The 24667-nt window shown below is 46.3% G+C and overlaps 2 protein-coding genes across 2 annotated transcripts; both read right to left on the reverse strand.

Moving 5' to 3' along the window:
• Window positions 1-6995: 6995 nt before the first annotated feature.
• On the reverse strand, window positions 6996-13388 carry LOC6598826 (xaa-Pro aminopeptidase 2). Its single transcript, XM_002023902.2, has 8 exons — window positions 13289-13388; window positions 10944-11186; window positions 9694-9767; window positions 8941-9615; window positions 8771-8883; window positions 8004-8716; window positions 7877-7945; window positions 6996-7816 (listed from the first exon to the last, which is right to left on the reverse strand). Exons 2-8 carry the CDS (start codon window positions 10990-10992, stop codon window positions 7410-7412), a joined length of 2100 nt encoding a protein of 699 aa, XP_002023938.1. The 5' UTR covers window positions 10993-11186; window positions 13289-13388; the 3' UTR covers window positions 6996-7409.
• A 1691-nt stretch (window positions 13389-15079) lies between these two features.
• On the reverse strand, window positions 15080-20072 carry LOC6598827 (translation initiation factor IF-2). The gene is made up of 3 exons (XM_002023903.2): window positions 19690-20072; window positions 16802-17104; window positions 15080-16736 (listed from the first exon to the last, which is right to left on the reverse strand). Exons 1-3 carry the CDS (start codon window positions 19853-19855, stop codon window positions 15370-15372), a joined length of 1836 nt encoding a protein of 611 aa, XP_002023939.1. The 5' UTR covers window positions 19856-20072; the 3' UTR covers window positions 15080-15369.
• Window positions 20073-24667: the final 4595 nt, after the last annotated feature.

Raw genomic sequence — 24667 nt, forward strand, 5'->3', positions numbered from 1 at the left:
TTAACCAACTCCAAAATGACAGATCCAATGCGTTGATGGAGACGAACGGGTTCGAGAGACAGTTGCTTTTCAACACCGCAACAACAATCACTTGCCCAATGCTGACCTGACACTGAAGATTCGATTATTATATGTTATTATCGGCTTGCGTGTATGCGTTTGGAGAGACATTTGCATATGGGAATGTCGCAGCATTTGCGTAAAGATTTCGGGGTATATTGCAGTCAGTCTCCCACAAACCTCGGCGCCTCCGGGGGCTGGCTGACTGCAATTAAACCTCTCGTTTGGGTCCCAAGTGCCGGCGGACCCGGGTTTTGCCATTTGCGCAAGCGCAGAAGCTGTGACGGCGCGAGAGGCGGCAAGGGAGCCCCCAAGAGTGAAGGCATTTTCGAAATCAATGACCGTGGTCAAGTCTTACGATAATTGGTGCTGCCTGCCCGTGGGCCATTGTGTGTGTTGCTGTTGTGTGCACTATCGTAAAATGCATTTTATTTTTTCAAAGAGCACAGCACAGCCACACCTGGAAGCTGAGAATACTTTGAGGGGAGACCCTAATGGGATAGCAATAACTATCCACATGCATGCGAGCAATTACTCGGATGATCCCGAATTTGAATTTTAAATTTTAAAAAAGAACACATGTTGTTTTCGCAGAGATTACACGAACAATAAATATTTCTACCGGCTATATGTTTAATAAAATAAGCCTAGGCATTGCTAATGAAATCCGAGTTGCTTGTGGTCGTAATTCAATGGTGATTTCAATTAAAAAGCCCGCTACCATTTCACTAATAATAAAAAGCCCATAAAAATCTATCACTGTAGATACATCAAAACTTTCCTTTGTACGGTTCGAGCGATTTCCATTTCAAATGTTTGATCTACTGGCAATTAATAGCACACGTGTGTGTCTGTGCCCGAGTGTGTTTCGATCCAAAGTTGTCAATGTTGTCGGTTTTATTCATGAGATAACAGTAACAACTACTCCAAATTGGTCTACCCTAAGACAAAAGAGGAAAAACGAGCTGTGAAGCCTGGCAGGGCCAGAAAACTCTTACTTTTATGGCTCCTCCGACGTTTCGCTTTAATGGAACCAACGAAAACGGTCGATCAGATGGCCTACAGATGATAGCGAAGAACAGGGCTGAGCATTTTCGTTTTCAAAGGTTTATTCAAATTTCTAGAATTTTCTTTTGTGCGTGTGCTGAGAGCTTTTACTTTTAACAGAATTTTCCCCTAAACAAATTTGATGGCCAAACCGTTAACTGCACCTGCAGTCGGTGGTGGTGTTGATAGGCGATGTGATTTATTTAACAAATAACATCATATTATCATGATCATCACTTTCTCTATTCAATTTACGGGGATGTTGCTTCTGCTGCTGCTGCTGGGGTTTCTGTATTTTCTGTTTTAGGTTTTCTGCTGGCAGTGCCAACGGCAGCGGCAACTATTTCAAAAATTAGTCGTATTTTTTTTGCTCTCCGCCTGCCTACGAGATGCAGGCAAGCTTGAAGATACAGATACAACGCACAGCACAGGGTTGGCCTGGTACTCGGGGATCGACAGAGGTAGAGGCAGAGTGATTCGCTTGATTCCTTTGCGCTCGTCTTGTGCCCAGCACTGCGTATCTGGCATGAGCACCGAGCACTGTACACTGGCAAAAATGCTTGCCCACTACGTATATCTTTCTAACCAATGGGGGAAAATAGAGAACTTCAGCTAAACAATGACTCCAAAAATAAGTCAAGACATTTTCCACAGTGCTTCGGAGTGGACAAGTTCTGCAAATTATTCAAAACATTTTTCCACAAAAACATTGCGCAATTAAAGTTTCATGACTTTCCCTGACTTCGCTCCGACATAAGCTCTCTCGCGGATGACTTTCTTTGTAGAATCACGGCCAGATGGAGATATAAGATACTTGGTTGGGCACAGATACTCGCTCATAGATATGCCCTACTGTGCCCCATGTGGCTCCATTCATTCATTCGTAGCAGCGCTGGCAGCGACGCTGGCGTTGCGTCACGATCCCGATCGGAGGCGAGACACGAAAAGCGGAGCTCTGTGCAGACACAGGGCACACAATAATTGTCACATTGTGCCACTCATTATGGCATTTCGCGCTTCATTCTCCGCTCGCACACGCTCCACTCATCCCATCCATCCATCCATCCATCCTATTCGGGTGGAGCTGGGGCCACGGCAGCGGGTGGTTAAAAAGAAATTAATTTTGCGGTTTCTTTGTGTACATTTTGTATTGGTTGCAAAAACGTTGTTAACGATCTGGTGGCAACGTGACCCAAACACCCGACCACAGGCACACGATCACAACTGCTGACCCAAAGAGGTGAAGATTTTAAATCCTGACAATGAGCAACAAAATGTATCTTACATAAAAGATATAAACCCAAATTGACATGAGTATGCATATCAGAGAAATTACTGTTGTTCATTACGTTGTCATTCGAAATGTCATATGAGGCGAATAGATAAGAAATGGGAGATTAATCCCTCATTGGAATAACATCCTACCTTTTAAAACTAAGGATTTCTCTGCCCTTTCATCGTATCTTTGACTCTTTTTGTTTAAACTAAATCTAAGCATGAAAATCTTTCGGACAAGGAGAGTTATGGACACTTTAACGAACAATGCCCCCCGCCATAAGGTGAGCATTACGGCGTAGATAATGAAATCCAACAAAGAAATTGCTCAAAAGAGCGTGACGCTAGGCGCTGCTGTTCATGAACTCTGCGCCATAAATTGCCATAAGCATTTGCATTTGCATACCTCACATCCAAAGCCATAGCCCATCCCTAGTTGGGGGCCCCTTAGCGGTGTCTAGTCACGAATATTCTGATGGAGATTCTTTATGGGCGAATTTTTGGGTTTTAATTGGTACTTCCAAACATTTTCCATCCTTTCTTGACTTTCATTTAGTTCGGTCAGCTGGGTTCAAATGGCGCGTGCTTTGTGGGTCGACACATCATTGTGTGGGGGCGAGGCGCCAACAGACCACTGGAACTGCCACCGCAACGGGCAGAGAGGTATAGGAATAGAGCTGTAACTGATTGGAGTTAAGTATCTGCATTGACACCATCAGATTGCCGGCTAACTGTTGTGCTGCTCGGAGAGAGCCGTTCCGTTCCTCTAGAAGATAAGATCATAATTCTACTGCCCACCTGGCCCATTGGTCTGTCTGGCCAAGATAATTGTTTTCTTGTCATTTATCGCATTTGAGGGAAAGTTTGCACTTCTCAGAAGGTACTCGTACAAGAAAAGTATACGCTTCTTTTTTTTTATTACCATTCATAATTATGAGGCTCAATCCCAGTGATCATTGGGGTCGATGGGTAAATGTAAATTAAGGGCTACTGCCTCTTCTGACTGGGGATTACTGTAATTGTTTCTATTTTTGGATTGAGTGCCTAAGGTACGATCGTTAAGACCTAGCGGGGAGCTACCAATAGCTGATTAAGCTTTTGGCTTTCCTTGTAATTGCAATTGTAATTATAATTATAATTGTAACTGTAATTGCCATGAATTATGGATAGTCTTAGTCCTAGTCTCACGACTGTGATGCATTGCCCAAAGAAACGTTCTTCCAGCACACTTCTTGGAATGCTTCATTAGCACATTCTAAGATCCCGATAAAGAGATTGTTGGATAGCGGTAAACTGGTGATTGGAAATGGCTCAACGCACGATTATTTTCGCATCTACTATTCGTATCAGAGAACAAGACACATACAAGCCAGATCCAGTCGAGGAGTTATGGCTGTGACCCACCTTCAGAAGTGGAAACAAGTTGCAATTGCAGCTGGATACAAACTGCGCACCGATGCTCCAGTTTCTGAACCGCGGACCTGTCACGCAGACCCCAGACCCCAGCCAGCATCCAGCAGACGCGATCAGAGGAGAAAATCGGAAAATAATTGCAAGAAAACTCGAGATCCCTCCTAGAAAGAAGCGCGCGCGGGCTCGGACAACAATTGCGGCCAACGGACAATCCCAGGTAACGTTTCGTAAGTAGGAAACTTGAACGAGTTTAGCAGGAAAAATGACTGGTCGATCTTGATTTGTTTGTCGCCCCGTCACTACCTACCTACCTACTGAAGAAGCTACAGAAGCTACTGTCAGCACCAGCAGATAAAATCCCGCTAATCGAATAAGTGTTTACTTGTCTTTTAATAAGGCTTATATGGCTTTCCAGGCAGTCCCCGACCAGTTGCTGTTTGCTAGGCCATTCTGGGACAGAAGAATGTCTTGTCTACAAGTAATTATGATCCCAACAGAACACATTTAATTGGTTTGCATTCAAGTAATAACGACTATCCAGTAGAGCTATACGTTCTTTCTTTCGCAAATCAATGATCGATGGGATGTCTTAAGATACAGATTTTGACTGTCTTACCTCTTCTGTAATGCTGCCACAATATTATCCATCCAAAAATAATTTAATTTTCGGTTTAGCACGTTTATCAAAGCAATTTTGAAAAGGAAACTTTCTATCACCAGAGTACAGCAAATTCTTGCATCGTATCATATGATTATCTCCCCCAAACGATTCGGTCACGTTCCTATTCTGGAGACAACGACAACACTTTCGTTTCGTTTGAGCAGTTGCCAAGTGGTGGGATGCCGTAGATAATTTACATTTTCCAACCGAGAAAATGCCAGGAAAATCACTGCCGAAGCCCGAAGCAGAAGCAGAAGCAGCGACCAGAGCGCGCGAAGTCAATAACGAGACTAACCGCTGAAGAGCGATTGGATGAAGCTCAGAGCTGAGGCTAGACCTGGAGCCAGAGCTTAGGCCACAGCCAGAGCCGACTCGATGCAGAGACACAGCCAGAGGCAGCGGCGGCACCACTGCAGTGGCCAGTTTTTGTTTTTGGGTCGAATTTTCGAAGCTGCAGCCGCATGGCATGCGTGGAGCTGCTGGACCCACTGCTGGCAGCTGATGGGGATTAGCCAAAATTTCGACTTGTAATCGTACCCTGCGGCGGCTCATGATCCTAATTGTGACACTGATATGCCCAATTTGCCATGCTTCTGTCAACAACCACACACCATCACCAAACTGGCACTCAAACAGGACTAAAGAACATCTAAAGAAGTTCCAGTGTCCTGTCTATGTGGAGCAGGTCAGGTCAGGATTGCCTCTCGTCCACCTTGACTCGATGTTGAAGCCCAATTTCCATGGCCAAAAAGTGGAAAAACCTGCGTGGACAGAACAGAGTGCCCCAAATTGCACTGTGCTCATTCGCAAGGCAAATCTTTGACCAATATTTGAGTGCACCGTTAGACAGACGGTACTGGCACTGGCAAAGGCAGTGGCTCAAGGCGCTCGGCTAGAATTAATTCATGTTTTTGGCCGGACCATCGATAACTCGTGGCCGCGCGCATATTCATGGCAGCTGCATGGAGCTGCATCGAAAAGGAAACAGGTTCGCCATGCTCCATTGGCCAAAATGGGTCAATCGCCCCAGAACCTCGCCGCAGATCCGAACAAGTGTCAGGTTTTTGCCTCGGCCCCGCAAAATATGAAGTTGCTCATCTCCTTTGTGCCGCCTCGAAACTGGGCCACGCCACCGTCGGGCGGCAGTTCTAGTTCGATTCGGGGGATTTAGTGAGGCAATTGGAGACAGGCGGCCTGATGCCTGCTTAGAAATGTGTCGCGTCGCACATAAACGGGAACATAAAATGGCATTTACCGTAAACGGCCCGACTGACTCCTTACATGCAACGACCCATTTGATATTGGATAAGCTGCCTGCCCCACAGCTACAGTCGCAGTCACATTGGCTTGTCTGGCAGACAGATGCCCATTCGACTGGATTCGACAGCTACTGATGCGATGCCATTCGAAAAGTGTTTCAAGATGGGGTAACACTGGTCGACCACACATTTGTGTATGCGGATGTGGTTAAAGAAATGCTTGTTTGGTATCGGCACGAATGGATTTCAATAATCATCATTGCGATTATGCAACAGATTGTCAGCCAGAATAATTAGATAACTTATGAGGTTCAGCATAGAACTGAGCTCTTTTTGATAGCATGACCAATTCACACAATAGTAAAAGTAATCAGCATTTCGTTATATGAATTATGATCAAATCTACTTAGTGGGGGTCACCATTTTATGTGCTCCTTTTAAACAAATGTATGTGCAATAATGGATCATTATATAGACCCAACAATAAATTCATCAGAATACAAACAAACTGCGCTCCATCACATCCTTACTGGAACGAGGTGGCCCCCTAGCAATTATGTGGAGGGCATCTTGCCGTAGATCACCTCTTGGATACCTGCAGTCGCTTAGAGAGCATTTGGTCGGCAATTTTTGGTACTCATTGGCCCAACAGACTACTTAAGAAAACCTCCTCAAGAAAACATCTCGAATAGAAACATTTTTTCAAGTTTTTCCAAGTTTCGAGTCAAAGACCTCAGCAGCTAGTACTCTTTAAATACATTAGGTTAAGCATTAGTAAATTTCAATATCGTTAAAGGTAAAAGATATTGTGGGAATAACGAACATCGGTACCTACTCAAGTACCTAGCAAAAATGTGTAGAATCCAACATACTTTTAGGCTGGATGAAAAATATCTGCCTTTGCTTTAAAGTAGAGAAAGTGTATAATAGAGGACACAGACTTGGACTGTACTATTACTATAAATTACTATTTTTGGTGCTTTCTACCCTTATACCTTATACCCTAGTTTGGATCATTCAAAGTCTAGGCATAGTACGATTTTTCGTATATATATTATCCTATTTTTATTGTTATCTGCAGATTTAATTACATTTTCAACATTTCAATTTAACATATGACTAAAGATACATAAACACATATCGTTCGAATCCCAAATAGTTTTTTCTATCCACCATGAAGAACATAGAGATTAAAGCATATGGTAGCCTACCCCACTCCCATAATCAACAATAAATTATAGCCTATAGATAAGGCCTATTCATCACGTAAATTAGACAGTTGCAAATATTTGGTCCACAGACGTTTGTTTGTTTTATATTTAATCACATTTAGAAAAATATACAAGGTTACTTCTTATATATGTAGACATTGCTCGTATTAATATAAACGGTTTAACATATTTTTGGTCGATTACGATTAGAGATTACGATTTATACATTTTGCGTTTTACGTATTGCATTTGGTTTAAGTGGATAGCTTATACCTAAACTCGTACAGCGGGGGAGCTATGGGGAGGGGTGGCTGGGTGCGGACTTACTCGTGGCTTGGGGGTAGACATCACTAAAATACTAACAGTTGCAGTTATTGGTTGTTTGATTCCTTGTTAGTCCCAGATTCTCTCTTTTAATTTGCATAGCTAACTAAAACTACATAATTACATACACACACACACACACACTGAGAAGGCTTGCCCCTAGGACCGGGCTAGGAGGATCGCTGCGATGATCATCACAAGGAGGGATACCAGCGGCAGGGTGGGGTGGCTGCCACCTGCGGTCGCTGAGCGGTACTCGTCCTCGGGCAGATACTCCCGGATGTGTCGCGTCTTGTTCATCATCCAGTAGAAGGCCCTCATGTTGCCCAGTCGCTTCAGCTCGTCCCCAATGTCGTTCCGGATCTTGGCATTGTACTCGTTGAGCAGGCGCTTCTCGACGGCACTGAGCAGGGTGCTGTCTATCAGCTTCGGCTCGTAGGGGACCAATGTGACGTCCTGGAATGCTAGGAAGTGTGCGCCACTGGGATGCCTGTGTCCAGTGTCAATGACCTCGAGCACGTTCTTCAGGCGAACGCCAAAGTCATCGCGTTTGTAGTAGCCAGACTCTGGATGGAGGTACGGTATCAGCGGGTATTATCTTTTGAAGAAAACCACTTAATACTTACCGCTGGAGAAGAAGTACCCCTGCTTGAAGTGGAAGCTGCTGTTCTTGCCATAGGCCACGGATATAGGTGCTGCGTATGAGTAATTTTAGTATAGTAAATAATCCATTAACGATCGATCCCGACTTACGCTCTTCTACAGAACCGTAGGCGCCTATGCCATGACCTGTTGCCTGTGGATAGTCCGTCATATCCTTCCACACCATGCTGCGCACGAGAGCATCTACCTCGGAGGGCTTCAGATCGGCCGGGAACTTGAGCTGAGCCAGATGCAAGATGCCCGCCAGGACGTTTGTGTAGGCCTTTTTCATGTCATGCGTTGGCTCGCCAAAGATGAACGTCCGCGACACATCCGTGGTGCCCTCCAAGTACTGTCCACCCGACTCGATGACCAGCAGGCTCTGGTCGGAGACCTCGATATTGGTCACATTGCTGGATATATAGTAGGGCAGGGCCGAGTGCTCGCCATAGGCCACGACAGTGCGCAGGGACAGCCCCTTGGCATGCTTTTGGGAGAGGCGCCAGAGCTCCACCTCATACTTAATCTTCTCCTCGGTCCACTGCTCCGTCTGAAATCTGGCCTCCATGTTGCTCATGGACTCGCAAATGGCGGCGCCGTCCCTTATATGCGCCTTCCGCATGCCAGCCTGCTCATCGGAGTTCTTCTGGGCCCGCATGAAGATAATGGGCGAGATGTACTCCACAACGATTTTCCCTGGCATCGAGGAGTAAATGGCCTCGGAGGTACCCAGATCCTGCACGCAGGGGGCCGAGACGAGCACACGTTTCCAGATCTGAGCATAAGTGCGTATATCGCTCCAGATTTGATGATATTCCTTAATTCTGCAATAAATAGTCAGATGAGTGAGGGTTCATTTAAAGCTTTCTTTGGCTTACTTGACACAATCCTCGTTGAAGCAGTCCGTGCGTAGATGGAGGTCGATTCCCAAACTGATCTTTCCATGATCCACATAGAAGAATATATCATCCTGGCTCACAATCACATACGACTGGAAAATGACAAATATTAGAGGGTGCTATCAAATGGATAGAGTGTGGCGACTCACCTTCACCACTGGCGTGTAGGGTATGTCAGTGCCACGGATGTTGAGCAGATAGGCGATCTCTGTTAGCGATGTGACCACCATGGCGTCACAGCCGAGGTGCGCCAGGCGACGCCTCAATTCCCGGATCTTGTCCTGCCAGTTCTCGCCCGCAAACTCGCGAGCCTGCACCTGAATCACCTGATTCTTGGGCTGCTCGGGCCGCTCTGCTCCCCAAATGAGGTCCACCAGGTTGTTGTTGACCTTGACCAGCTTCAGGAACTTGTCCTCCAGCTCGCGCTCCCACTCGGCCCAGAGCTGGTGCGGCACCAGATGCGGATCGGCGCCCACCCGCTTGTCCAAGTGCACTCGGCTGCCCAGCCAGTCGGCGATGCTGACATTGCCGTTGGCCAGATAGATTTCCCAGTCGCAGTCGAGCTCTCCGTCCGCCTGCTGGGCGTAGCGCTTCTCCAGCCAGACGGCGGCTCCGTGGTGCGTAATGGCGGCAACGGCCCGCACACCCGTGTAGCCGGTCAAGTAGCACAATCGTTGATCGCGTGCGGCCACCTCCTGGTTGAGGTGCTCGTCGGTCGAGGGGAGGATATATCCGTAGATCTCGGGCCCCTGCAGCGAGGCCCGAATCTGCATTTGCTCACGCAGTGCCAGCAGCCGACTGTGGTACAAGCTCATGGGCTGGATCTGTAATTTCCCCTGAATATTAATATCTGATCGATGGCCCCCCAGCAGGTAACCCTGCCACCTGCCACCTCCACTCACCAGTTTGCCCTTGCGGTACTGGCAAATCTCTCGGTGATAGCCCCGGGTGGGCTCTGCGGCCACGGCGCCTAGAACTGAAAATGGAACGTCGTAAAAATTGGTAAAACAAAATATTTGCAAGTCGTTAAGGATGTTGATAAATAAAATTTAAATTGTTGCCATTAGTTTTATGGAGCACATTTTTTGCATACATATTTATTAATGGCCAAACTAGCGGTCCAAAAATAGCAACAAGTGCGTCACGGTAGCGCAAACAAATTTCCCACGCTCGTTAAATGGCCATGCGACTCGCTCTCCTGCCTCTCGATTCCGCTCGGTGCTGGTGCTCGACTTTTATTTTCGCTCAAGTGAGAGATGTCGAGGCACTAGAGCATCGCATCGCATCGCAGCGCACTGGTGACAGGCTGAGAATTCATTTGAATTTCACTTTCAATATCAACGCCCGACCACCTGCTCTCTTCGCCTAAGCTGAGTCAGCCGCTGGCCACGCTGCGTATGCGTAATGGGAGTCGAACAGCGTGGGGGGGCCTCGACGGGCAACAAGTTCCGCGAGGCTGCGGCAGTCCCACTCCACTGATTGGGATGTCAAAACAGGGAGACAAGCCGAATGTCAAATGGGTGAGGAGATGGTCATTTCACTGTCACTGTCTTGGCCAGCTGTTCAAATGCGATTTGTCAGAGTCTTGCCAAAAAATTCTCAGTAAAGGGAAATATGTATAAACATTCATATATGCATGTATATTCGATTGATTTATTCAAGCAGAACGTTGACATGGTAGGCCAGAAATCTATTTCTGTCAGACTGCTCTAAAAATGGCATATTTCCTTTTATATAAGGCTTGATATATTTCAAGGTGGAAAAAAGGTTTTTTCGATTTAGTATTCGCCTTGACCAACGTTTCTTTATACCATGTTTTGTCTTCTCCATTTGTTAAAGTGAAAATATTCAAGAATTAATTTTCATGTTAATAGATTTAAAAGAAATTTACGATAAATGACGGACAAACACATCCTCAGAGCGGACATGGCTGACTTTGCAGTTGTATAAATAAATATTATGCCATCATTGACATTTGGGCCAGCTTCGCATATTTTCGTGACGCACTGAAAAGCGAAGGCGACTTCATACCCTGAGAGCCATGTGCAAAACGTTTTATGCTGAAAACTAAAAATACCGTAAATCGATCAAAAGTCTATAAAATCAGTTTCGGTCGGCCTTAAAATACACATAGTAATAGGTACGTACTCACCCAGCAAGATGTTCAGCAGCAAGCGCCAAATCCATTTGGCTGTCGTCATTGTTTTTCTTTGCACTTAAAATTTTTCCCTCCGCACACGGAGCCGGGGGTACACGGGAGGGGGGGGCACTCGCAGGCCGTAAAACTTGGCCAGAACCCGAACGGATTGTTTGTGTTTGCGCGAATTGCGCTGCCTTTCCTGTCTCTCTCTCTCTCTGCACTTTCACTGAACTGCAAAATTGTTGCTTCTTTGGTCTAAACAAATCAAACGGTGGCCATTAATGAGTTAGTGTCGATCTTAGGAAGGAGACTGTGGGGCTTCTTCTTTTGTGGCGATGCACTTTTCCGGTTAATGACCGGAACGTGTCGGTTCGTGTCTTTCGCACATGTTGCACCTATGTATTTGCCCCTAGCAGAGGAATGGGTGTGAGAATGGGCGAGGGCGTGGCCATGGCATATGCCAATCTAAAGGGTGTTGGCCGAGGCGCTTTCTTCTAATTGATATGCCATGCAGTGGCTGGCCAAGTTCTGTTCCCTGGGGCTCATAACTCATCTGGCGGCGACATATGTATAAATAGCCATGATATCAGCCCAGCTTAGGAATTTATAGCTTCCGCTCCGACGAGCTGTGGTGCCGAATTTGGAATTCGTTTTTTTGGAAAATGCCAATTTGGCAACTATTTTTCGGGTCTGTCGGTCTGGTCTGCGTTTTCTCGTTTCTCGTTTCTCGTTTCGTTTTGTAGTTTAACAAAATGTTTAATTGCTGTTTTAATTAATCATGCGTAAAGTCAGCCGAAACAGTCGAACAGAAACATGCTGATCATGCTGGAAATGAGCCAAGCTCTGCCATGGCGTGGGTGTGGAGGCACTGCCACTGGCACTGGCATGGCATCGGGGTTGCACAAGTTCCCCAATGCTAATGCTGATTTAATTTTGTTAGCCTTATAGAGCACCTCAAAGGGAAGCACCGGAATGGGCTGTCTGTCAATCACGCAGATGGCAGCAGAGCCGAAGATTGAAAATGATTGAACGCCTTTGATGCGACTCGCGTGCTTGGCACACAAATATCTGCGAAACTGTCAATAAAACACAGATCTCTGATCTGAACTTAATTGCTTTTTCAATTTGTATGCCAGTCCACTTTTCATTAACATACATATGTATATATATTTTAAAGTGACCAAGAAAAGTATTGTTTCAATATCAATTAAGCGATTCAAAACCAATTTTCCCGCCTGGGCGGTACTGTACTCGAACTAATACTCGAGGCGCACATTGTTCACGCTGTTTTTTATTGTCATTGGATCGGCGTCAGATATGGCAACTCACACGCCCCACATCCCATCGAAATACAAGTACAATGAGGCAGGGGCACAGGCAAAGGCAACCGCAGCCCACAAAATACATTGAAAACATAGGAAATACTACAATTAAATAAGAGTTAAACAAATTCGATAAGTGGTGGGCGATCATCAGCGACAAATATGTATAAACGAACAATATATATTGTGAAAGTGACAGCTTTGGCCCTGTAGCCGCCTCCGGCCAGCAATTATTCGCTTGACTTTGGCACCAAAACAGCAAACGAGATGATGCTCTAGTTATCATTGCATGTACTTATAAGCACGCTTGTGTGCATACATCAAGCACAACATACGAGTACCATTTGCTGCCAACAAAATTGCGCTGACAAATATCCCACAAATTCGTAATGTGCCTCAACTGCCAACTGGCCGCGTGCCCTTAAATGTTTGTTATATCATGGGGGGTATTACTGAGAGAAACCCCCGAGGAAAGCCTCAAAAATTTCTGGGAATGCAACACCTGCAGACTAATTTCGGTGGAGCATTGTTTACGCCTCGAAAAGGGGGGAAATGGGAGCGAGGTGGACTCATTCTTTTTGTTGAACAAATGCATTTCTTTTTTTGTTTTCAATTTCAATTTCACTGCCGTGACCGCGACCAAGACGCCGCTGACTCACACACAGAACATGGTTAAACACAGTTGCCAAAAAAAACACCAGCCACCCAAACACCCCAACACATAGATACTCAGACGTATCTATGTATATCTATGTTTATTTAATTCGTTATACATATGTACGAGTTTTTGAATTCGAACTGAATTTTGCGCCAATGCACACCTTGAAAATCACAAATTTCATGCCAGAGCGCCAGCAGCAAAATTTGAATTCTGTCACGGCATGCAGCAGATTGCAAGGGGTATCGGCTCTCCGGTGCTCCCTATCTACGAGTATCTGCGGCGTGCTGACAATGTTACGTATACGCAGCGTACGAGCATATCTCTAGGTTTGCACAGCTGTCCGAAATAGCAGCGGAATTTTCAGAATATTCTACCTTTTGCGGTCTCAAAGAGCCTCCACACACGAATACGAAGACGGACACGGAGACGGATCCGGACACTCACGGACTCACTCGCGGTATCTTGTGGTATCTGGCGGAGAAGAAGCCAAAGCGAACCGCACGCGTGTAAAGCAACAAGCAAACTGAAAAACTTTTGATGTTGCTATTTTGTATGTTTTTTATTTTGTTGCCTCAAAATGTGGGAGATGAAAAGCACGCACACCCACAGAGCGCTCGACAGAGAGAGAGGGAGAGAGACATTCAGGGCGAGAGAGAGAGGGGAGAGCGAGCGAGCGAGATGGAAGGGAGAGACGCATGCATGCATAGACTATTTAATTCATTTCAAAAAGAATTTACTTATTTCGAATAGAACAAACACACAGAGCAGTCGAGCTGAGCAGCTGAGCAGCGCGAAAAGCGCGTGAGCGGGAGCTTTGGCAAGCGTTAGACGCTCCCTAGACAGCGATGGGCGGGGGACTGGGGGCTCCAGAAGAAAGTGGTAAAAGTCTCTTCTGGGCTGCAGCACAGTGGATGGCGATGTGTGGCATGGCACTGCAACTTAATATTCGCTATTATGATAGACTCTGCCACAGCATTTATGGCGGTTCGCATTTCGCCCCAGTCAGGCAGTCAGGCAGTCAACCACTCAAGCCCTGGAACCACCCAACCACACAATGACGTCGCCAACTCGTGGTCGTCATGGGGCTCTTCCGACTCCGACTCCGACTTCGAATCCAACTTTGAGAGTTTTGCAATTGACTTCGATGGAATTGTGAAAATTATGCTGTCAATTGGTATTTTATTGCTTTTAAATTGATTGTTTTAATAGCAAGAGAAATTTGAAACTATTTTGCTATCCGCCCAGTGGCCGAATGGCCGAATGCTAGGGTTTGGAGCCCGGCCCACTGTGCGGGCGATTGCATAATCCCGCATAAACAAATACATATCTAAATAGGAAAAGGCCCAGCGTAAACTCTTAATCTGAAAATCATTTTGTTTATTTGATTCGGTCACGAAGCGAGCGGAGGAGCGCCTTTTCATTCCGCTCATTAAGCTCATTTACACAGAGACAAACACAGAGACAGAGACAGGGACACACACAAGCAGAACAACTCAATCGGAAAAGCGTCTTGTCTTCGATGCTCTCCGCGCTCTCAATGGCGTCTAAAATTATGGGATTGATGAGACGAGGCGAAGGGGAACGGAGGGGCGACTGTGCACGGCAAGGGGAGAGTTCAATATGTGCTTATTTATTATGTTGCAAGCTCGGAGCTCTCTGCCACACTCTCGCTCTCCACTCACTATCGATCGTGCGCGCTCGACATTATGAACTAATTAAAAAATCCACTTTGATGCAGGCCGCTGCCCGCAGTGGCAAAGTGGAAAAGTGGCATAGTGGCAAATGAGCTTTTGATCAATACGCCTCACTGCAATTAGTCGTACTGAAGCCATAAATTGTTCTCGCTTCTCTCGTGGCGACCGAAATCTAAATCATTTTTCTGGTTAACCTTTCGCGACTGAGTGTCGGGGGTTCCCCCATCCTAGCATTTTATTTGTGTTTGCACAAAAGTGACTTATGTAACTTGAAACAGTACAAAAAAAACAATATACGTGGCTTCTAGATGCATTACTTAGCTATTGTTTGAATAAATTTAAACTACATTCTTACCTTCGATAAATACTCACTCAATTGTTGATTGTGTTGTTCATATAAAACAAAGAAATCGCTGATATTAATTATTCGAAAATATTTATTCTGACTTTCTATCAGAGACTCATTAAAAATGTGCTTATTTCTAAAAAAAATTTCTACATATAAATATTAAAGTTGTTTTTAAAAATTTCGCAAAATCTTAGAAATAAATGTGCATTTAAAATTAAACAATATGGCAATTGATTTCGATTCGATTTCGCTTTTCTTTCGATTTGTGTCAACCAAACTGTAACAACCAGTCGGAGCGGAGGAGCTAGCTCAAGTCTTCTTTTCTGCTTCCCTTAAATAATGAAAGCAATCTCAGTGTTTAGAAATATTTACATGGCACCCTTGGGAGTCAGCGCCGTCTATAGCCTTTAGTCTATAGGCATTCTTCTGTCTCCTCGCTGCCCATCGACACAATGACGGGCGTTGAGAGATCCACATCCAGCAGCTTCATCTGAGCGTCCTCCTCGTCCAGAGAGTCCTTGCCAAGGCGTTGCTCCTGCATCTCGATGTCCAGTGTCCCATGCTGGCGCTGGAACGATACCACGAAAATGACCAGCGAGGTGATAATGAAGATCACCGCAGTTCCAGAGCACAGGGCGATGATCATGGTGGAACGGTAGGAGGAGGGCCGCGAGAGAGGTGCTGAATGTTCGTCAGCCGAGTTGCTGTCGAAGGTCTGTCCGGCATCGTGGGGTGGATAGGACACCAGCGGCGTGGCGGTGCTGTCGTCCGATGGACATTTTGGCTCATCTGCAGCGGATGGTTTTTCTTCCTTCTCCGAGGAATCGTCATCTTCCTTGGACTTTTCGGTTTTAGCATCTGTTTCATCGCTTTCTGCTTCTTTCTCTTCGATGGACTCATCTTCAACATTGTGGGTGCTTTTGGGAACATCTGAATCTACGACTTTCGGTGTTTCGGTTGGTTCATGGACAGTCTCAATCTGCTCAGTTCGGGCTACAGCAACCTCCTCCTCCTCCTCTGAGTGCTCTTCATTGGGGCTTAAGACTTCAGTTGCAGTCTCCTCCGTAGTCTCCGGTACGATCTCTGCTCCAGCGGCCTCATTAACGGGGTCCTGCGGCTCTGCTGGCTCCACGACTGTTTCCTCTGGCGTGCCAGACTCTTCTACCTGTGCCTCAATCTCTGCCTTTGCCGCGATCTCAGCCTTAGCCTCGATATCAGCTTTAGTTTCTACTTCCGCATGGGTAGGTTCCAGGCTGATAGTGCTGATCGCTTTTGGTTCAATCTCCTCAGAATCGATTTCATTCAGACTGTCTGTTTGCTCCTCAAGTGTGCGCCCTTCGAGAACAGTTTTAGTTTCTTGCGAAGGAACCTCCGGAGCCACCTCAACGGGCAGCAGATCTTCCACGCCTTGTTTCTTGGTCACTTGGTGCTTGGGTCCTTCATAGATCGGCAACGGAGTTGTCTCTCTATCCTCCAAAGCCTCGTGCTCCTGCTCCAAGGCCAACAGGTTCGTTTTAGTGATGGGTTGTTCGGTGATAGCCCGGTTCTCGTTGAAGATGACGGACACCAGGTCACTGGTTACACTGGGCAACGGTCTGCTACGGCCCTCCTCCTGCTCGCTGGACACAGGTGTATGTTCAGTAGCCGTAGCGGTATCCGCATTCGTATTTGTTTGTTGTAATTCCTTGGTTTGATCGTTGTTCGCTTGTGGGTTCAATGGGACTTCTTTGGAACCCCCTTCCTCAGCTTCAAGTGTCTTGGGCTCGCGAGCACTTTGAACTGCAAATAAAGGATGGATTATGGTTAGTCCTTGCGCTCCATCTCAGGATGGTTATACCATTTACCTTCAGTCTCCTGATGATCGGTTTTATTTTCCTGGTCCAGTGCGAGCTCCTCCTTCAGTTGCACCACCGGACTCGAGGCATCGGACTCCATTTCCAACTCCATTTCACTCTTCACCGCATTTCGTATGTCCTGCTCCAGGTCCTCGCCGGCCAAAGCAACAAAGCTGGTGTCCACCAGGTCATCCACAACTTCAGACGCTCTGGTCTCTACAGGATCGATCGCCACGTCCTGGAGGGCAGGCTCAACGGTCGTTTCATTTTGATTTATTTCTTCGATATCCGCAGTAAAGGTGGTTGACTCGGCTAAAATGATATGAACAAGACATAGTTAAGTTACAAACCAATGTGGAATTTCAATGTAGAATTACATGTAGCTGGCATGTAACTGCCAACAGATGGCGTGTGCTGATGATGTAGAATACATGTACAATTCTAATTCTCTAATTATGTAGCTCTCTTATTTAAATATTTTTTAAAAAGAATCCGAAAAAAAACTCTATTAAAACGGATCGGATCTTATAGAAAACTGATTCATTTAAAGGATGGACAATCTTTACATAAGGAAATCCCTTTTATCGAATAAATTAATCTATATAAATATCAATGTAAGATCAGCTTATTCGAAAACAGGCAGAAGAATAAAGAAAACTGAAATTCTATTGCCTAAAATATCCTGTTTGCATCTTCTCTCATGCATTCAAACACTTTTCCATGAATTTTCCTTGTGTACAGGTGGGTGGCAAAAAGATTTGAGTGGACGATCATCAAATTACGATCACTAGATCTAGATTCGAGTCTAGTTTGTGTGGGGCCGACCAGTAAACTGTCTTGCTAAACAACTTTCACAGAATGGAATCAATTATGATTTACGAAATGCAAATTCGAACAACGACCAGCAGGGAGAAAGTAAAAACAGGAAAGAACCTGCGTGATGTACAGGAATGTCCAAAAGCTTTTTGGACCGAAAATTAATAAAATGTATTCTCAAACGATGATAATAGTCCCACCGTTACATTGATAAACTTCCCATTTAACGAACTAATAAACCAGTATTGCTGCCATATTCCTCCACACAGCCGCCATTAGGCCTTTTCGAATGGTTTTTCTTTATGGCCATGCCTCTAGCATCTACAAATATATCCGAGTGTGCGTTGACAAACGGCATTGATATGGACATCGACACGGCCCATTCATAGCCACATCTATTCGGCAGCTATCATCACTGTCATCAGTGCACATTTTCTCACACATTCATTGACAACTTCTTGGGACCCGACCCCGCCACATCCCGTCCCAGATCTCAGATAGCGGGCTGGCCGCAACCCGAATTCCCGTCCGGCGTATGTGCATACGTACGCCCGCGCCCCAATAATTCAAAATGCTTCCAAGTGGTCGTCGATGCAGTGATTAAAATTCCAGACACACACGACAACACCAACAACATCCCAAATTAGTAACAAAATAAACAAACCAACGAAACCAGGCAGCGGCAACCCGCCCAGTTTGTCTTTTCTTTGCCTATAAAGTAGCTGACTTTATTTATGAGATGACATCCATTCCTGCCCGTCCCTCTTCGCACGCACATCTCGTTCTCAATTCTCAATCCCTTGCCATGCCAATGCATGCCTCAATGCCTCAATGCCTCGATGCCTCTTTGCCTGTGCCCAAAAGACTCTAGGAGATGCAACTGCATTCGTGGAAAAACAGAATTATTAGATGCTCTGCATGAGATATGCATGGGCGGTGCGGCCCATACCCATGCCCATTTCTATTCCTATTCCCAATCCCTTGGGAACGAGTGTCAGGCAACAACAATAACACAGCATCGGCGCATAGACAGCGTCCCAGAGTCTAAAGAAGGTCTTAAAATGGGACAAAGCATGCCGCACCAACGAAAACAAAGACGAAATGGCATTTAGAGAAAATAACAACAGGAAAAATAAATCGATTTTCTTTTCGGCTGTCCACGCAGCTTGCCGCAGTTGCAGTTGCCCAAACCGGGGCAGTGTCATCTGTCGGGGTCCGGTCCGGGGTCCCTTCTGTGGTGGAGTGCCTGCCTTCATTGGGAAATTATCTTTTTGGACATATTCGGTTGCTCCCATGTTGTGTGGGCATGTTTTAAGTGAGAAAAATTACTTGTTCTACACAGGGCAACATGCAAGCATGATCAATGATCCTTTAAGGGTGGGGTCGGGACAGTTATGGGCTTAGGGAATTTTAATTGATGGAACGCGATACAAATTATGAGTTTGTTCAACCAGAAATTAGGGAACCCCGCTCAGTTAGATGTCTTCTGACTCATTCAATGTCCCAGTGTTAAATTCCCATAAAGACTCTCCCCATAGGCCCCTCTTTAACTGAATTGCGACTGATCCCCCTGTTATCTCTGTTTTATCGCACAACTTGAACTCTGGCGACCGCCTCAATTGGCCTGTTGCTAAACATTATTGAACTTTCGCACGCTGCTGGGGTCTCTCTGACGCTCCTGTGGTCGATGGGGGCTTTTATGAGACACCCAAGTGCCACTGTTTTGGGGTGTAGATTGGATCGCGGTTGGGCTGTGGCATCTGCGGCCTCTGCGTCGCCTCTTCCGCGGCAGTGGCATAATTACGCGCAGTTTGCTGGCAAGCTGTCTGCAGTCAGTGCCTGCCTGTTTGAATTATGCCAACAAACTAAAAGAAAACGGGGAAAATGCAATAATGTCTCTCAGAAGAGTCGGGCAGCAACGGCAGCCAGATATATAAGTCAAAGGCCTGATGCGACCGCAGCATCTACAAGTGATTACGACAAAGATGATGATGATGACGACAATGCATCTCTCTATCTCTCAGATTCACTCGTATAACAGGGGTAGGAGAAGATGTGGAGCTGGTGTGTCTGATACTTACAAGGTAGAGCCGAGCATGGAGCCAGCATGGACACTGCGGCCAGCGTCACGAAGACCAATGCCAGAGCCAGAGCCAGAGGGTTCGCCAGCCCGTTCCCGGTGGAGCATCTGCCTGGAACAACTTTGCAGCTGCTTCTCCTGATGCGATGGCTCTTAGAAATTGCCATATTGAATGACTGATTGATTAGGTTGTCGCTCCTTGTTTGACGGGCCCGAAACGAAATCAACAAAACTGGCCAAGAGCCGGCTAACACGCACACAACACACACGCGCACGCACAGATACACGATGATGGGCACACAGATACTGCGATGCGATGCGATACAAATGCAGCTTGCGTTGGTTCTCTTTAGAGTTTCAGCTGTTGCTGCCTGCCTGCTGCCTGTATTCCGACTCCGATTTCCAGCTCCGTACGCGTTGGCGACTCACAAAGAACTAAAGTTGAGAACGCGTGCGCTCTGGAATTTTGTTGCCTTCGTCGTCGTCGTCGTTGTCGTCGCTGTGTGGCAGACACAGATACATGTACATATACATACATATATTGATGACGACCTGGCCCTGGGCCGGGTCTCTCTGCCTTTCTCTGCAGTTTGCCGCATGCCAGATCCATCATGAGAGTGCCTGCATTTGTTTGCCTTTGGGTAATAATAGGGCATGGCATGGCAGGCAGGCAGGCATACGGCTTCTGCAGCCGCTTCTGAGTGGGCTAGGTGTGGGGTTGCCGCCCCGGCCATAAAACAGTATCACTGTGTGTGTGTGTGTGTTGGTCTGATAAGTGTATTCGAAGCGCCAGCCCCGGCCCTATCCCTAGCCAACATGCGAGCCAGCTCGTCGAATCGGAACTAACATTTTGGCGCGGCTATATCGGGGGTACTTCACATCCACATCGTCATCGAGAGCCCCTCTCATTGTAGGCAGCCAATTCGCTTGCAGGCGCTCTTCGGGACGGGACCCTTAGCTCGGTAAGCGTCGGGGTCGGTCTGGCTCTACCTCTACCTCTACCACTGCCCGGCACTCGTACGCGTACGTACTCGTATTGTTTATTTGGTACAATACGAGAGCTCCAATACAAAAGAGAGCATGAACAATAAGGGTCTGGAGAGTAGGACAAGCCCCCCCGTTTGATATCATGTGTAATCAATCAGAGCATAGATTATGGGCTCAAATTATGGGAATAAAAAGTTGTATACTTTTCCAGATATGAGGGAAAATGCAACCACACAAAGCCAACACATTTCCAAATAATAACTGATAACATAATTTAAAAACTAATTAAAATCTGAAACCATGCCATAGTTAAACCAAGACCGAAACGCTTATCAACCTGATCGACTGGGACGAATCCGTTGCATTGTTTGTTTAATGTTCAGTGGAGTGGACGAGCGTGAATGATTTTTGCCCAGAGACCCAGCCGATGCCTGCACGAGAGTTCAGCATCGCATCGGAGTGCTTGTTGTCCACGGGGGTCTTTCCAGGCAAAGTGCCTGTGAATGGATGGATGGACCGGGCGACCACTACCTTCTGGTTGGTCTGCTGCTGCTGCCCTGACAGAATCCCAAGCGAAACTTCTGGCAAAGCTGTCGTCAATGACGACAATCGACAACGAGGAGGAGCCTTTACATACTACTCCTATTTGTTGTACTTGTTGTATATTTGTATATAGTTGTTTTGAGACTTTCGGCCGTGGAGTGTAGGTTTTCCCTGCAGCATTTTCCATTCCGTGAGGTAGCAGCCTCCGCCTGGGACTCGGAACTGGTCGGCCCACTGTTTATCTTTTATTGATTATGCCAGCAGGTAACCCCCAGTGCAGACCGTGCCACGGAAATTTGACTAATGTGAGCGCGCCTTCAGATTCAATTTAGTCGTTAAATATTTAGATTTTGTTATTGCCGTCGTGGCTCTGCGGTGGTGGACGGCAACAGGAAGGAATCAATTGGTTTCCCTTTGAGTAACAGCGCTTAGTCATGACGAACAACGTCAAAGTCGACGTCGACGGTGGCGGCGGTGGTGGCAGCCACTTCCTCCTAAGGCCTCACAATGTTCCTTTTGTTGTCGGCCGGAGTCGTGGCGGTGGATTGAGATTTTGTTGAATTTTTATTTTATTTTTGCTTGCCGCGTTTTACGACCGACAATTGCCAGCAGTTAGCAGTCAGCTAGCAGTCAACTATCCATCCAGGCAGCTGTAAATATGTAATCCCTGGCTCATGACTCAGGCAGCCGCGGACGCCGCAAGTCGGGCTGCAATTAGAGAAGCGCCTCAGACAGGTAGACGGTTCCTGGCCAAGGCCGCCGCTGCTGCTGCTGTTTGCAAGGGCCAATTTACAAACACATCAAGAAGCAATTAGGCCCAGATTAGCATAGTGCTATTCACTGACCCGGCGATCAGTGCGGGGAAACTGGTGACAGTCATCGCCTGCCCTTTCCCCGAGCTCAGTCGTCAATCACTTTCGTTTTATGACCGACGGCTTGGCTGGCGCTGCATTGATAAGCAACTGATTACATCGCCTGGGCTGCCCCGCCTTGGCCTTTTCTGGTTTAGATAAACGAACGAAGAAAGACGAAAGAAAGGCTGAGCTGAACTGAGCTGAGCGGACTGACCGGAAACCCAGTTCCAGAGACCGAAAGAAAACGAAACCCAATGCAAACATTCGAGTATCAGAAACAAGAGCACTCAAAGTGAAATGTCAGCTCATTGTTGGAAGGAAAAGCTGGACGGGCCTTTGATTTGTGGCCGCCACAACGCATCGCATCGCATCAGTTTCGGTGGATGTGGATGTGGATGGGGCACGCATTATGCAGATCTTGTCCAGTTTGGGTTTCAAGTTCAATACAAAGTTCACGCCACGCAACTGTGAATGACTGACCGAAAGTGGGGAAATTACCAAATGGTTTCCAGATAACCAATATCTGTATACTCTTCCTCAAAATTTGTGATTCATAAGTAAATGAAATAAATACTTTTAAATTAAACAATCGATTGAGGAGTTATGCGCAGGCAGAACTTTTCTCAGTAGTGATCCTTGAAAAATAACTGCAATTCAAGGAAGTCCCTCCTCAGAGCTACCTCCACTCAAATCTGAATCTTTCATATGGGAAACTACTTAATAGTTTGATCTAATTATAGGGTCTTCATAGAATATAGTAGGTTTCTTGAAACGAATGTGATAAGTACAAACAAAACATTACTCATAGAAAAGGAATTAGAAACTTCCTTATGGTGGGAAAAATATAAAGAAATCGTAGGTGTCTCCGTTCCCTGAAACTTAATACGCTGCTCATTAATATCCCCGTGTTTATACAATTAATAATACCCCATAATTACATCACTTGAGTATCATCGATGTGGGGTAAATACAGAGACCAAAATAAACAAGCAAATTTGGCAATGGAGTGCGACATGGGGCATGCATTATGGATTGTTTTAGGCCGCTATTATATAGAATCCATTAGGCATTAGCCGAAAGTGAAGAAAGTCAAACAAGGTGGAGGTTGGAGGCCGGAGCTGTGAAAGAAGCCCCTGGCCCCAAGCCCTAGGCCCCATTTCATTGAATGTACTCGCACTTGCACTCGCAGTCATATGTTTATTGTTTAATTGTCGAAACCTGTTAACTAAACAGTTTACTTGATCCACAGCCGGTTGGATGGATGGATGGATGGATGGGTTGGACGCACGCGTCCAAACACTGTCTGATGTGTCACAATAGAAATTAGCGTAAACTGTTTTAACGCCAGGCATACGGGCACCGCCCCTGGGACTTACTTGCCTTGGGCCGATCCGTCGGGCTGGGGTTGGGGGGCATGGCATTCACGTACTTGAGTCTGGGTATCTGGTGGGTATCCGGTGGTCAATGCCGCCACTGGGCCAGTGGAGCGTCAGGCCAACCGGTCCATTGATGAAATGGTCTCGGGCAGTAAGTTAAATGAAGTCCAATGATACGAGTATCGTATGTGCACAGCATTTACAACCCCTTGCGCAGATGTTGGTGGGTTATTAAAAAGCCATATAAGCAAACAGAAAACGCTCTCCAGGTCGTGGACGCTCCACTGAATGGATTGTGTGAGAGTGAGAGACTGGGAAGTGGTTCCCCAGAAAGGGGCATACACCGGGGCTGACGTCGTCAATTGTCTTTCGAGTACGTAAACATAAACACCAGAAAACCGACACACACCATCCATAGCTTTTCAAACTTCCATGGGCACTACTACGCTGGGGTATGGTATGGTGTGCCGTGCCGGTGCCAGTGCCAGTACTTCGACTGTCTGGGGGGCAGAGGCCGAGCCGAGCCGGGCCGGGCCACATCCTAAATAAGCAGACGACCGTTTTCATTAGGCAACAGGTTATTGCAATTCAGCGAAAACAACGGCGACATACGACAGACTACAATACGAGCCAAGCAGCCACCGCCACACTCAGAGTCTGAGCCTGAGCCAAAAAAAAAAAAAGAAAAAATGTAAGTAGCTCCCAAAAATGTATACACTGCTCAAAATCAATTGTATTTCATGAATACATTGTACGTATGTGATGTGCATAACTTTCAGTGGGTTCCGTTCCGTATTGTTGCACCTTTTGAGAGTATTTATCATCCTTTATCTTCCAGTTGGTTTGTCTCTTGCATATCCAAGTGGGGTTCGGTTCCTGTTACTTCGATTGATCAACTGTCGATCATGTATAGGTATAGATATGACTTATCCAGAGATAATGCAACCAAATGAATCACTGAATTTAAATATTTATATTCAGGGAAAGCTCCCTTGAATGCAATAGCGAGGTGTGACCCCAAGATTGACAGAGATTCGATCTGTAAATCCAAGTGTTGTCCGTGAGAAGAGCTTTACCGGTATTACGCATGCGAGTATGATCTACCTATGGGTTTCTCCCTACGACAAGGTCAATTCCACTTTCTTCTCGCATTTCTCAGAGCTAAAATTGAAGCTTTGATGCCGCCCACTGTACGGGAGCGGCGTTGACACCTTTGGGT

This window comes from Drosophila persimilis, unplaced genomic scaffold (genome assembly GCF_003286085.1).
Source record: "Drosophila persimilis strain 14011-0111.01,24,50 unplaced genomic scaffold, DperRS2 tig00000325-arrow-arrow-pilon, whole genome shotgun sequence".
Lineage (NCBI taxonomy): Eukaryota > Metazoa > Arthropoda > Insecta > Diptera > Drosophilidae > Drosophila > Drosophila persimilis.